The sequence below is a fragment of the Cucumis sativus genome, chromosome 2, assembly GCF_000004075.3.
Source record: "Cucumis sativus cultivar 9930 chromosome 2, Cucumber_9930_V3, whole genome shotgun sequence".
Classification (NCBI taxonomy): domain Eukaryota; kingdom Viridiplantae; phylum Streptophyta; class Magnoliopsida; order Cucurbitales; family Cucurbitaceae; genus Cucumis; species Cucumis sativus.
The window spans coordinates 985,987-999,202 of record NC_026656.2 but is presented as its reverse complement, the minus strand read 5'-3'; the positions used below and the strand labels follow the sequence as shown (position 1 = coordinate 999,202).

Genomic DNA, 13,216 nt, shown 5'->3' with positions numbered 1-13,216 from the left:
TCTTTAATTCTGATATAATTGCACTTCTTTTTATTTTTATTTATTTTTAAAATTAAAAAAAATGTAAATTTGTTGACTTAGTTATTCAAATAAAAAATATTCTTATTAAAATCTTTTAAAGTAAATATCATTTTAAGTAATTTTGTTAGTCAACTAGTATTTTAAGTTAATTAATAAACAAAGTTTACCGTTTGCATTCTCTTACTGTTTTTGTTGAAATAAATACTCAAGCTTTGGAATATATGATGGGTATTTCATTTCCTACGTTTTAATTTTGATTGGTTTCTTTAATTTAAAACAACAATAATTAGTTATACCTCATAACAAATATTATATGGATGTTACTTAAATCGTGTTATTGTACACTCTATACATTAAGGTGCGTTCTAGTTGATATAGGTAAATTAAAACTCTGTACATATTCAACATGAGGTGTGACTTGTGAGAGCAAAAATGATACTGTTAACATGAACACGAGTATTTTTTGAGTAAGTATTATTTGAAGCTAGATAATAAATAAAACTTGTAGTTTGAATTCTTCAATCATGCTTGTTGTACTAAAAGTATATATACTCAAGCTTTGGAGTGTGACTTCGTCAATTTAAAACAACAATGGTTGGTTAGACTTCAAGGCAAATATCATGCCAATGTTACTTGAAATCGTGTATCGTTGTACACTTTAAACACTAAGGCGCATTCTAGTTAGTATTGAAAAATTAAAATTTTCTACCTAATCAACATTGGGTGTGAGAGTAAGAAGGATGCAATCATCGTGAACACAAGTTTATGTATTATAAGAATTCAAACCAACCGAACTAAAATATAAACCACCAATGATAGTCATTGTTTTTCTTCATTAAAAATTTGACTATATCCATTAATTATCATTTCAACACGCTTTAATAATTAAATACAACGTAGTCTAATGAGGTTAATATTATAATAGACAAGGAATTGAAATTATACTTTTTAGTAGAAGTTAGAAGTAGTTGAATTATGATTAGTTTGAAAAATCCATGAATTAATTACTTTTAGAAAATGAAAAGGAGGAAAGAAAATTATAGAAAAGTTTTGAAATTTCCTCGTTTTGCGCAGCCATGAGTGACATTTGTTGCATTTTATCTTTCTTTGGATTCTTACGTGGCACATTCCAAATATTTATTAATTTGTTTGTAATGCGCACGTGGCAGATTATTTGTGGTGCATTTACGTCGAATGACACTTTCATTATTCACCGACCGTCCTGGCCGCCCCATTGGTTGGAAATGGCTGTGACGATGACGCGTGTGTACGTGGCCTTGGAAAATCAACTGCTCCTTCCATTATCCTTCAAAATACTCACTTTTTTCCACTTTTTATAAAGGTTTCTTTAAAAGAGGAATAAAAAAAAGTATATATCTGAAGCTTTTTTATTTTATTTTATTCTTTTTACTTCCATTTTATATATTAATAAATTAAATACTTTTAAAAACACTAAAATAAATTAAAATATTTATAAATGAGAATAAAATGGTTGGATTTTATAATGATAAAGTGTGATAAAAGCTATCAATATAACCGATAAATGGATATTAATAGAATTTTAAATTTAAATGTTTTATCAAATTTACTATTTCTTTTACCATTTTCGTTAATGAATAGACTAAATTACACAATTGAGCTTACAATAATAACATAAATTAGGTTCACAAATATATATATAAATTGAATTAGTACGATTGTATACAAATACTCGATTTAAAATTTGGATGAGTTTGAGTGCTTAGTTTTAAATTTTGAAAAATAAGAGTATAATTGCAATTATCAAATTTTACAATTTGCTAACAAATACTAAATACTTTTGAATCTTGTCATCTATTTAAATATTTTTAATATGTTTTCAATAGTTGCAATATGGTCGCTTGGTTCTTTTATAAATATCTTGAAATATTGTTTAGAATTTTGGACATTGTTTAATTTGAGATTTAAAATTGTATATCAATGACTTAAAATAATGCCCTAGCCCAAAACATTGCCATAAATCGTAAGTCACAGTCATACCATTTCATATCTTTATATTCTAAAAAATGAAAGTATTTTGTAGAGTTTGTTCAAGAATAATAGAAACATACAAACTATTTGCAATTCATGACGAAATATTACTAAAGATCAAAATTTCGTTATACATTATTTTTCTATAAAGTATAATTAGTTTGTTCTATTTTCGAGGTTTCTCACGTTTTGTAATGGTTTGTAAAAGTTTAAGTAATTTTATTACAAGTTTTGTAAGCATGAGAGGTAGTTTTTAAAAAAATGGTAATTAAAATAGGAAGGTATTTTTTACAATTTAATTTCAAAGTTCATGTGTGACAACTCAACAAGGCATTTAAAAATTTATAATTCAAAATCGCAATAAATACACTATGCGCTACACAACAAAAGACATTGTTTTGTCACATAGATGAATAATGTACAATATTTATTCATCTATTACTCTTATTTTACCCCTCATATACCCACATGTTTTACTTCAATTTTTCATCTGGGCATTTAATATGCTACTTCAATATGTCAGTTTGAGAGCACAATTAATCAAGACACAATACCCATTAGTTGTTGAAATAACTATGGCACAAGTTAAAAACTTATAAACGTCATTAAAATTATCGATTATGTAACATCGCGTTCATTGAACTCATATTTATTAATTTGATCATCATATTATAATACTTAACATGTATTTAAATGAGGTATATCGAATCTAAAAATCAATTTAAAAACTAATTTTCAGATAGTTTTTATTCTTATCGACTTAAAATAGTTTATAGGTGCTATATGAGATATAGTACATTTTATTATGTACACAAACTTCAAACTAAGAGGTTGTGTTTGACCTTCAGATTATGAAGAAATTGAGTGAGTTATTTTAATTCACTTTATGTTTGCCCTATGTTTGATCATAATCAGGATTATGTTGTTTACTTTTTTTCTTATTCCTCGTTCCCTCGTTTCACTATTATCCACTTCCTCCTTTTACTGTTCTTCACCTCCATTTCTCATATACATCACTATTTCTCACTCTACCATTTCACCATTTTTTATTTTTTCAAATATAAACTATAATAATAAACACATACTATAACAATTCACAAACTATTATAACTTACAGACTATAATAATCCACTCCAAATTTCAAATGCTCGCTGAGTATCTTTAGCTTAGATCAATGGTGTGCAGGGTTGGATTTGTCCTACTCACATGGCAAAAGGGAAGTAAAAGAAATTGTAAATTCTTTGTTTATGATTAAGGAAGTATGGAAAGATGATATAAAAGGGAAATAAGTAAATGATGGATTTTGGGAAAGAAAGAGAGAGGGTGGGATATGATACCGTGTGGCACGCTTACGTCCAATCGGCTACAATGGAAAGGGCCACGTGTTGCCCTATCATCCACTTCACACTTCAGCGCCCCACCCCCCTCCCCCTGAAAAGTGAACACTTTTCGCCTTTAGCTCTGCTGTTCTCCCAAAATAATGTAGTTAAAAATAACGTACTAATTATTTTAAATAATAAAATTTGTGAAAATATTATGCATATTACTGATAAATGATAACAAATAGTGAATGGCAATATATCGTATGGAATGAATCATCTATTTCATTTATCAATCCATAAATCATCTATTTCATTTATCAATTAAGAGTGGTACAATCTAATTATTCATACACTTATAGAAAGAATATTATAAGAATAATATCTCTAATTACGTTAATAGTCCTAAATAATTATAATCAGATTGTAACAGTTTGTATTTAAAATGTATTATTTTAGTTTGAACTGTAATAATATATATCTAAACTGTAATTATTATGGTTTGAGAATAAAATAGTAAATGTTGTAGCAAATGAGTTACGTTTAAAACGGTGTTGAATCTTGTTAATTGAGGATTGTAAAATAGTGGATAATGTAACACGAGATGATTATTAGTGATTCAAATGCCCTTCATATGCTAAAGACATCTATTAGTAATTGATCTATATTACATTTTGGTATATATATATATATATATATATATATATATATATATATATGCATATATAAGATATTTTTGTAAATAATAACAAAATTAAACTATTTACAAAAATATATATTAAAAAAATTTAAAAGAACTTTGAACTTTTTATTTTTTATAAAACTTTCTATATTTTATAAAGTTTAACGAATTTCCAATTTTTTTTGTTTTGGTACAATTCTTAGTCAATATTTTATTATCGTTCATTGTATTTTAAATTTTAGAAACACATTCAATGTGTTTTATTTTATTAAGTGTTTGTAATTATTATTAGAAAGACTTTAAAAAGTATAAAATGGCAAAATATTTATACTCCATAAAAAAAGGATCTTGTAATAAAATTTGCTTTTAGTATTTTTTTTATAAATTATATTTTAAAACTCTATTCGAAAGTGGATGGAGTGTTAGAAGTTGTTTGAAAGTATTCGTACACAAATTAAATATTTGAAAACACACAAACAGAGGACAGATTTCAAACTAAATTAACCAAACTGCTAAAATCCATTGTATTTTTCTCTCCCATCAAAAACCACGTTCCTACTTCAAAATTAAAAACCCACTTCCCAAATGAAAATTGGAATCTCCAATAATACTGAAAAATGTGAAAATATTTATAAAATATAAAAAAGCTCATCATATAATTTAGCATAGCCTATCAACACAATCACAAAGGTCTATCAATCACTTTTAGTTTCTATCATCATTTATTTGGTAACTAAATTACTTATTTATTAGCTAAATAAGGTTAGAAACATTTCCCTCGTTTCTTTTCAGTTTAGCCTAAAAATAATATCTATAATATTATCAATCGCATTCATTTATAATAGTCCTTTCTAGTTTAGGCTATTTCAAAATATAAATAAAAAAAATTGCATTTACAATTTACAAATGTATGAATTGCCCTTGTTTATGGATAAAAAAAAACATTGAAATAATCCAAACCTCGAAATCTTGAATAAAATACGAGAAGCATTCACGAAAGTCGATGGAAATTTTGAATTATTTTATTCAATATACTATACAATTTGAAAACAATTTAGCCGAGACTATGGCAAAACTAGGCATTTCGATCATAAATGTAAGACTCTAAATTCTCGAACGATTAATAAACTTGTAGATCATGATAGGACTTTTGATTTTTTTTTTCAACTACTTCTTGCATTAGAAGAAAAAAAAATGAATTCGTTGTCAAGTTGAACCCAGTTGTCAAGTTGAATCCAAATGTTGTTGAATTTGCAAAAATACTTCCAGATCAAACCTGAGGCTCCAAAATCTCTACACTCTTCACTTTAGAAATACATTGCATAACTTCAAAAGGAAAAACATCTCCCGTAACAACCACAGTCTCTCTTTCCATATCTACCTTCCATGATTCCACGCCTAAAAGCAAGTATTATAAGACAAACAACCTAGATTTAAATTTTATTTTGATAACTACTTTATTGGCGAGTTTACAAAAATAACAAAAAAAAATATGATAACATGGTCCACATCATCTACATTTTTTAAATGACAAATTTAAAAATATGTCAAATTTGTAATATACAAAAAAGTACTATAAGTTTGATTTTTTATTTTTGTGACTTTTGTTTTTCTGCCATCTAATACAATCTCCATACTTTATTAGTAAATACGATATTAAATATACATAGTTATTTACGTAAAACATTATTAGATGATTAAGCATGTTTGATGGGTGCTGTACAAATCTTTTAGTTCATGGACTGTTTTATTAACGAAATTGGGATGTAGAAACAATATATGTGGGGATTTGAACCAAATTTCAAAACCATCAAATTGTACTGGACACAGTTTAAAAAAAATCGTTTTATTACAAAATATAGCTATTAGATTCAAAATAATTAAATATGTAAAATATTTTTAAAAAATTACAAATATAACAAAATTGGTCAAAGTCGACTATGTGGTAAATATTGGTCTATCAGAATCTATCATCGATAAATTTTGTTATATTTACAACTTTTGTAAAATGTTATTACATTCTTAATTACTATTCATAAAATTTACATCAACGTTTTGCATTTTTTAATAAATTTTAAAAAATACAAACTATTTACATTTTGTCATTTTTTACAATTTCCCTTGTAATAATAATAATTACTATTAAAAAAAAATACCTTGTATCTTGGATATATGTTTCTCAACTCTTCTAGCACAGCCATTGCAATGCATTGACACCCTCACCACCACCACCTGAAAAATCTCGGGTTGTTTACAACCCAGAGCGGTAATCCAAAAGAAAAAGCTTCAACAATGCATCTCGTATACATCTATTTATGTGTTTTACCATCTACTCATTACATACAAAAAAAAAAAAAAAAAAAGAATACATGTAGATAAATGCATTATAGAATCCACCTAATCAATTATCCAAAATAATATATATACATTAATTTCTTTAATTTTTATGAAAATGTACAATTTACTACGCGATTTTATTTAATTTAAAAATAATAAAATTTGAACGTATATAATTTAAAGACGTTGGTACGTGAAGTTTTACTGTTCTTTTAGACTTTATGGAAAAATCAAGTTTTAAGCTAATCACGTTTTAAGTTACCGTTGTCTATAAACAACTCAACTTCGATAGTAAATGTAACATATTTATAAAGTAACTCAACTTTTAGGTTAATATATCATATTGATTCATGTAGTTTGAAGTTTATTAATTTGTTTTTGTATTTTTAATAAATTTTAAATTTAGTTAATCGATATTCTTTTTTAATATAAATAAATTGAATAAACAGGTGAATTTACGTGTTCACTTATTAAGTAACTCAATCGAGTTTTTAAAATTTACTTTTTATAATTATCATGAAATTCAATCTTACTACTTTACCTCAAAATACTAACTTGAATGTAATATCTACATTCTTTGCCTCATTCAATAGGTCAAATGTACACTAAAATTTAAATTATAGAAAACGATAAACATAGCATAGGAATCTTATTTAGCTTACCGAAATTGTTTCCAGTTTTCACTCACTCTTCTCCAATTATTCCGTACGAATATACATTTTTAATTTAAAACACAACAAAGACAAACTAAGCATTTAAACTAATTGTTTTCTTTTAGGCAATTAATTGTGGTTCTTGTATTTAATACTCATTTAATTTTAGTTTTACATTTTTCAATAAATTTTATAGATAACATCAAAGTTCTTTTTCTTTTTTTTTTTTGCATTTTTAAATAAAAAAGTATATATGTTTATAAGTCTAACAAAAACTTATTAAATTCTCAATGGTTCATTAAGTTTTCTACATGTAAAATAAGTTTTAATTTTGTAATTTTTGTTATCCATGCGAATGTATTTGAATCAAACTTAATAAATTTTTCTCACAAAAAATAGAATCTAACTTATTTTGAGAATTGAAAGTCCAAGTACAAGTAATTACTTCCAAATATAAAAATGAAAGTAATATTTAGATCTTCATACTTTTAGTTTTTGTGTTCTTTTTGTCTATTTCGACTATTTTATTTTTTTATTGGTTCACTTTTGTCTATATGAAGCAACAAATTCATGATTTCTTTTATTGTTAAGCTAGCTAATTATAGTACTTGTATAGTATATATATAGTATAGAGTCGAGGAAAACTCGAGTTACCTAACTGTATACTATACCTTCCGTATTATGATTTTGGTATCTAAAAAAGTTACTATCTTCATCATGAAAAGAAACCAAACTGAACTAAACATATAGAAAAAAATAAAAACATTGACAAAAAAAAAAAAAAATCAAAGTTGAAGTTAAAGAAACCGAAATTAAATTACATAACATGGAACAAAAAAAGGAAAAAGATTAAAAGAAAATAAAAAGAACCATTATTTAAAGTTTAAAAACCAAGAGTCAATAGTAGAAGCAGATTGAGGAGGGAGAAAAGGGGGTTAGGAATGTGATCTGACCTTGGGGTTGAACTGAAGAGGGAGAGTTTCGTTTTGATGAGTAATCACATCCTTGAATCCGAGAAGATCATGAGTTGTTGATGTCGTTTGTTTGGGCATTAATGGCTGTTTCTGATCAAAATTATTACTGTCTTCAATTTCCAATCTGTATAAGTTGCAGGAAGTGGAAGAATCTGTTGTATTTATGAAACATGAAAATACTTTCCCAATGCTCATCACCAGTTTTCCCATTCCCAAAGCTCTCTTTCCCTGCCCTCTGTCCTTACAAAGTTACAAATGAATCGATGCTTATTTATATATATACTGTTTACTCACACAATAGGCTATGAGCTGTTATTATTATTATAATACACGTAAATACATGACAATCAAAGGATAAAATTTGTATTTGTATTTATTATTTTTTTACCTAATCAAATCTCTAAACTTTCGATAATCGTATTACGAGTTTTTTTTTACGAAAAAACATGTAAATAGTAGAATTTGATATTGAATCTTACAAAAATTAAAGTCAAATTTAGTTATAGACTAGCCAATGGTATTGATGTTGTGATATAGATGTGAAGCATGCATTAAATTGCCACTATACGTCTATAGTAAATCTGTCGATTATTGCAATAGTTAGAATGCAAGGTCAACTGATCTACTTTGATACTCTCTTAATAACTAATTGACCTAAAAGTTTGAGATAATTGGATTAACATAAACTATAAAAAACAATGTAGGGAGATTTTTTTGGACAAAGACATAAAACTTCAAGGAATTATAAGTTAGACCCATCAAACTTTATAAAATGATTACTCGTCTTCTAGAACTTTCAATTACATATTATGTACTTATTTGAATCTTAAAAAAATTAAAGAGTAATTATATAAAATTTAATTTTAATCCCAAACCTAATAGATATTACATACATAAAATTAAAAGTATAATCCAATATCATTGAGTAATTCTCGCATATGATCTGTTAACCTATTTTAATTGCAGATATTCACGGATATATTATGAACATCTCCAAATATAGTGTATTAAACTAAAATATTTATAAAATGTAAAAGAAAAAATCATATTCTATAAATGATATACACCAATAAACTTATATATGTGTTCATCTGTATACTGATAAAAATATTTTAAACAGTTGTATTAATTACGATAATTTACCATATCATGACTTTTTTCACTATTTCTAACTTTTCTCGATCTTTTTTCCCTCTTGTTCGTGGAAATTTTCTTAAAGTTTGTTAATTGAAGTAATTTATAAGTTGATTTTAAAATGAAACAGTGAAAATAGCCATTCATATTGCATCACCAATCAACTATATAAATTGACTGATACAATTATTTAAACTTGAAATTGGATAAACCTAAACCTCTCATGTGACCTACACATTGATAATATTAATTATTTGTTTATGATGTACTAATTAATGATTAAAAAAATACTTAATTCTATCAAATTATATTCAATTAAACCCATTTGAAAAGAGAAAAAAACATGGTTTGATGAAATCACATGCAGGTTTTGAGTTGACAGATCAAAGTATTAAAAATTTTCATGACTTTACTGCATATATCCATAATATATTTAATGCATCACTTGATCCAATAAATGTCGGCTCTCTTAGCTTCATAAATCTGATTTTGCATAATTAATTAGAATAATCTCAAAGTTTTTTTCTTCTAATTAATGATAATTGATACCATTTAGAGACACAAGTTCATAACTTAACACATAAAATATTGATATCATTGGCCGACCATCAACAACATTTGAGGATGCATACAAGTCAACTTCAATTTCAATTTATTAAAGTTCTATATTTGAAATAGTTCAATTTCAATTTCAATTTAAAAACAGTTTTTGAAAAAATTAAGTTAAGTTTTTTAAGGAAGAGAATGGTTATGGATATGTAGAAAAAAAGCTTAAAACTGTTTATTTTATAAACAAAGTTATCAGACGAGTTAGAGAATGATGATTAATATTTTATTGTTTTTGAAAATATTTTTTTAGTTTAAAAACTAATTTCTCTTCTTAAATTTTAAGTTTGTAAATACTAATTCAACGTATAATTTCGTGGGTTTTGTTATAATATATGTACTTTTCAAGAAACCAAACTAAATTTATTGGAATAAAAAACAGTTATTATGATTATTCTTATTTTAATTGTGAACTCAAGTTTGTTTTTAACCAATGTGAATTTTATAGTTTGGAAATTGGAGGAGACTTTTCAAAAACTTTTTTTTTTCTTTCATAAAACTTAATATTTATAAATATAGAAAAATAACAAAACAATGAATTATATTTTATTTATTTCTATATTTACAAATACATGGATTATTTTGCTCTAAATGAATAAAACTTAGAAGTTAAATATATTTTAATATATGGATAAGCTAAAAACACCTTTAAATTTGTTGAGGAGAGTTGATAATTATATCACTTATAAGTAGAGTTCCAACATTTGTAGATAAAAGAGTGGTTTAATTCATACTATGGCTCTAAACTTTGTATATAGGTATTATATTATGGTTCTAATTAAACTTTTAGAAAGTATGTTTTATCCCTAGCTTACTTTTTTAATTGTTATTAAAAAAATTTAGTTTATTTTTAAATCTTTTATGTCAACAAAAATAAACATAATCAACACAAAACTCTAAAAAACATGAAGAAAAAAGAAAAAAACTATTTTTATTTCTTTTTTCTCTCTAAAACTAACTCTCTCACTCCTCTTCTAACTTTCATACCCTTTATTTTTTAAAAGAAATTTAGGATCTTATTGAACTCGCATGTTGGTGTTAACATCCATGACAAAATATAATACAATAAAAAAAATAAAATCACAATTAATAAAGTTAATTAACACGAAAAATTTAGATTTATATCATATAAATACAAAAGTTAAATCTACATTTTATTAAAGAGATAACGAAATTTAAACGACAAGAATCAAAATAGTGTTCTTTTAAGTTCATTTTAAACAATTTAAAATGCAAAACGAAAACAAGATACAATATTTAGTTACCAAAGTATGATTTAAACAAAAAAAAACGATAAGAAAGTGATGGGGTTGATAGAACTTTGGTTCCCCAAAAGAAAAGCAAAATGGTGTCCCACCGGTGCCTGTTTCTAGAACATGATGGAAGATTCAAAATTCCTAATAATAACAAATAATATTTTTAAAGAGCAGCCAGCTTGGCCCATGTGCTTATAATATATTATAATTCAAACTCTTTGCTATTCAATTCAAAGATGCTCAAAAAGTATATTTTTCTTATCATTTTTTTAAAGAAGCTCAGAAAGGTAAATCAAAATAAAAAAGAGAATGTGTAATATGCCACGCCATGTTAGTGCACGTGCTATTCACGTGAAGGATAATTGCCATGCAATGCAGAATCACGAGCAAAGTTCATCACTGGAGCTATTCTCTCTCTGCCTTTTTTGCACATTTTTAGGGCAAAATTTGTACCCTCAAATGCACACCAATCGTATTTCAATCGACTTTTAATACGTATTACGTCAAAAAAAACATTAAAAATCTATTATTCGATAGGAGAATGATAAAAAAATTGTAATTTTGACAAAATATTTATAAAATATAATAAAATTTTATATTTTATTAATTATAAGAGTTTATTAGTATCTATCATTGATAAAATCCAAAATTTTGTTATATTTTGTAAATATTTTAGTTCGTTTATTTTATCATATTTTAAAATGTTCCTAAATAATACATTACAAACACTAGTCTATTAAACTTTAAATAATAAAGTCTTAGTTTAATGTAGTTTTTTTAATATGTAAGTGAGAGAATCGAACTTGTAACGTTGATATTTTCAAATTAATTTGTTTTGTTTTTCTTCTCCGGTAAGAAACTATATTATCTTTTTAATGTGTAGATATGTATAATATTTGTTAATTTGAAGCATATAACTTCGTGTATTTAATTAGTTGTATGTTTATAAATAGTTCAATATAAGATGTAGACTTACATACATGTACAATTAGTTGTAACTTGTGAGTATCATTATTTAGAATACAAACTAAGTTTACAAATCACCTAAAATGCTTCACACTAGTAGTGATTACCGACTTTACTTATATAGATATCATTTTATTTTCTAATAATTGTGGAACTTTATTTCCTATTGATTTTGTTTTCAATTTATAATTATGTTTAGCATAGTACTGGTTAATTTGCCTATAAATGTGTGCCATCTTTATTTTTGTTACTTCTTATTCTCAATTATTTTCTTGTATGTTGCACCCTCAATTCAAGGGCCATCGTGTATGGTGTCTATAAATGACAAACAATGCCATATGAACGAAATGCACAAATTCAGAGATCACATTGATCTCACCAACCCTTTGTCTTGTTCTTGAACTCGATTATAACAAGTTTAAGGCTTTTTAAATATGATTACATAAATAGTATTTAGAGAGAAACAAAAAAAACATTACATTGTACTTTACAAGATCAAACAAAGATAAGAAGGACTGTTTTATCCCACGCTTTTAAATTTGATGTAACTGAAAATTGTTATAAAATATTTACAAAACATACCAAAATTTTAGATATATTAGTAACCTAATTTGTTGTTTTGTTATCTATTTTGTTATTATTGTTTTTGAAAACCAAACAAATATTCGAAAACAAAATAAAAAGTAGTTTTTTAGCATTTTATCTAAAAATAATGAAAAAAAAAGAAACACAGTGAATCGTAAGAAAACACATTGTTGCGCTATCAAACGAGTTTCCTCCGTCTCTTAATTAAGATCGACTACTCATATGTAAGTGTCGTTCACATATAACATTTTTCTTGTTTGGTTTTCAAAATTTTGATGGCTATCAATATTTAGTAGTGATGTTGATCTATCAATGTCTAATAAAGTAATATCAGTTACATGTGTTAAATAATAAAAAAGAAGAAGGCATTTTTTTTTTATATAATTATAGTTTTATTAGTGCATCATGATCATAGTGATTTTGGTACACAAGAAAGGTAGGTAGTCATTTGTTATAATTAAGTTAGTAGAATATAATTATTAAATGACCTATATGGAGCATGTGGCCATCTAATATTGTGGTAAGTGAGAATGAGGCTACTTGATTGTTTGGAAGGGGCATTTATGAAGTATGGTGTGGAAAAGGGTCAAATCTCTTTAAGACAAGTGTACATATATAGACTCCCTCCTTTTGTGGATATTTGCACAAATACCATTTTCTTAGTTATGAGTGA

The 13,216-nt window shown here is 25.6% G+C and overlaps 1 protein-coding gene across 1 annotated transcript; it reads right to left on the bottom strand.

Moving 5' to 3' along the window:
- Nucleotides 1-5,022: 5,022 nt before the first annotated feature.
- On the bottom strand, nucleotides 5,023-8,241 carry LOC116402031. Its single transcript, XM_031880722.1, has 3 exons — nucleotides 7,976-8,241; nucleotides 6,189-6,264; nucleotides 5,023-5,430 (listed from the first exon to the last, which is right to left on the bottom strand). The coding sequence occupies exons 1-3, from the start codon at nucleotides 8,204-8,206 to the stop codon at nucleotides 5,303-5,305; spliced, it is 435 nt and encodes a 144-aa protein (XP_031736582.1). The 5' UTR covers nucleotides 8,207-8,241; the 3' UTR covers nucleotides 5,023-5,302.
- Between the last annotated feature and the right edge of the window lie 4,975 nt (nucleotides 8,242-13,216).

What these genes read in the sequence shown, in the direction of transcription:
- LOC116402031 (XM_031880722.1), bottom strand. Translation starts at nt 8,206, where the DNA reads ATGGGAAAACTGGTGATGAGCATTGGGAAAGTATTTTCATGTTTCATA. An exon ending in CTCTTCAGTTCAACCCCAAG is followed by an intron (nt 6,265 to 7,975) that starts GTCAGATCACAT and finishes GAGATTTTTCAG; the next exon opens with GTGGTGGTGGTGAGGGTGTC. An exon ending in ACATATATCCAAGATACAAG is followed by an intron (nt 5,431 to 6,188) that starts GTATTTTTTTTT and finishes ACTTGCTTTTAG; the next exon opens with GCGTGGAATCATGGAAGGTA.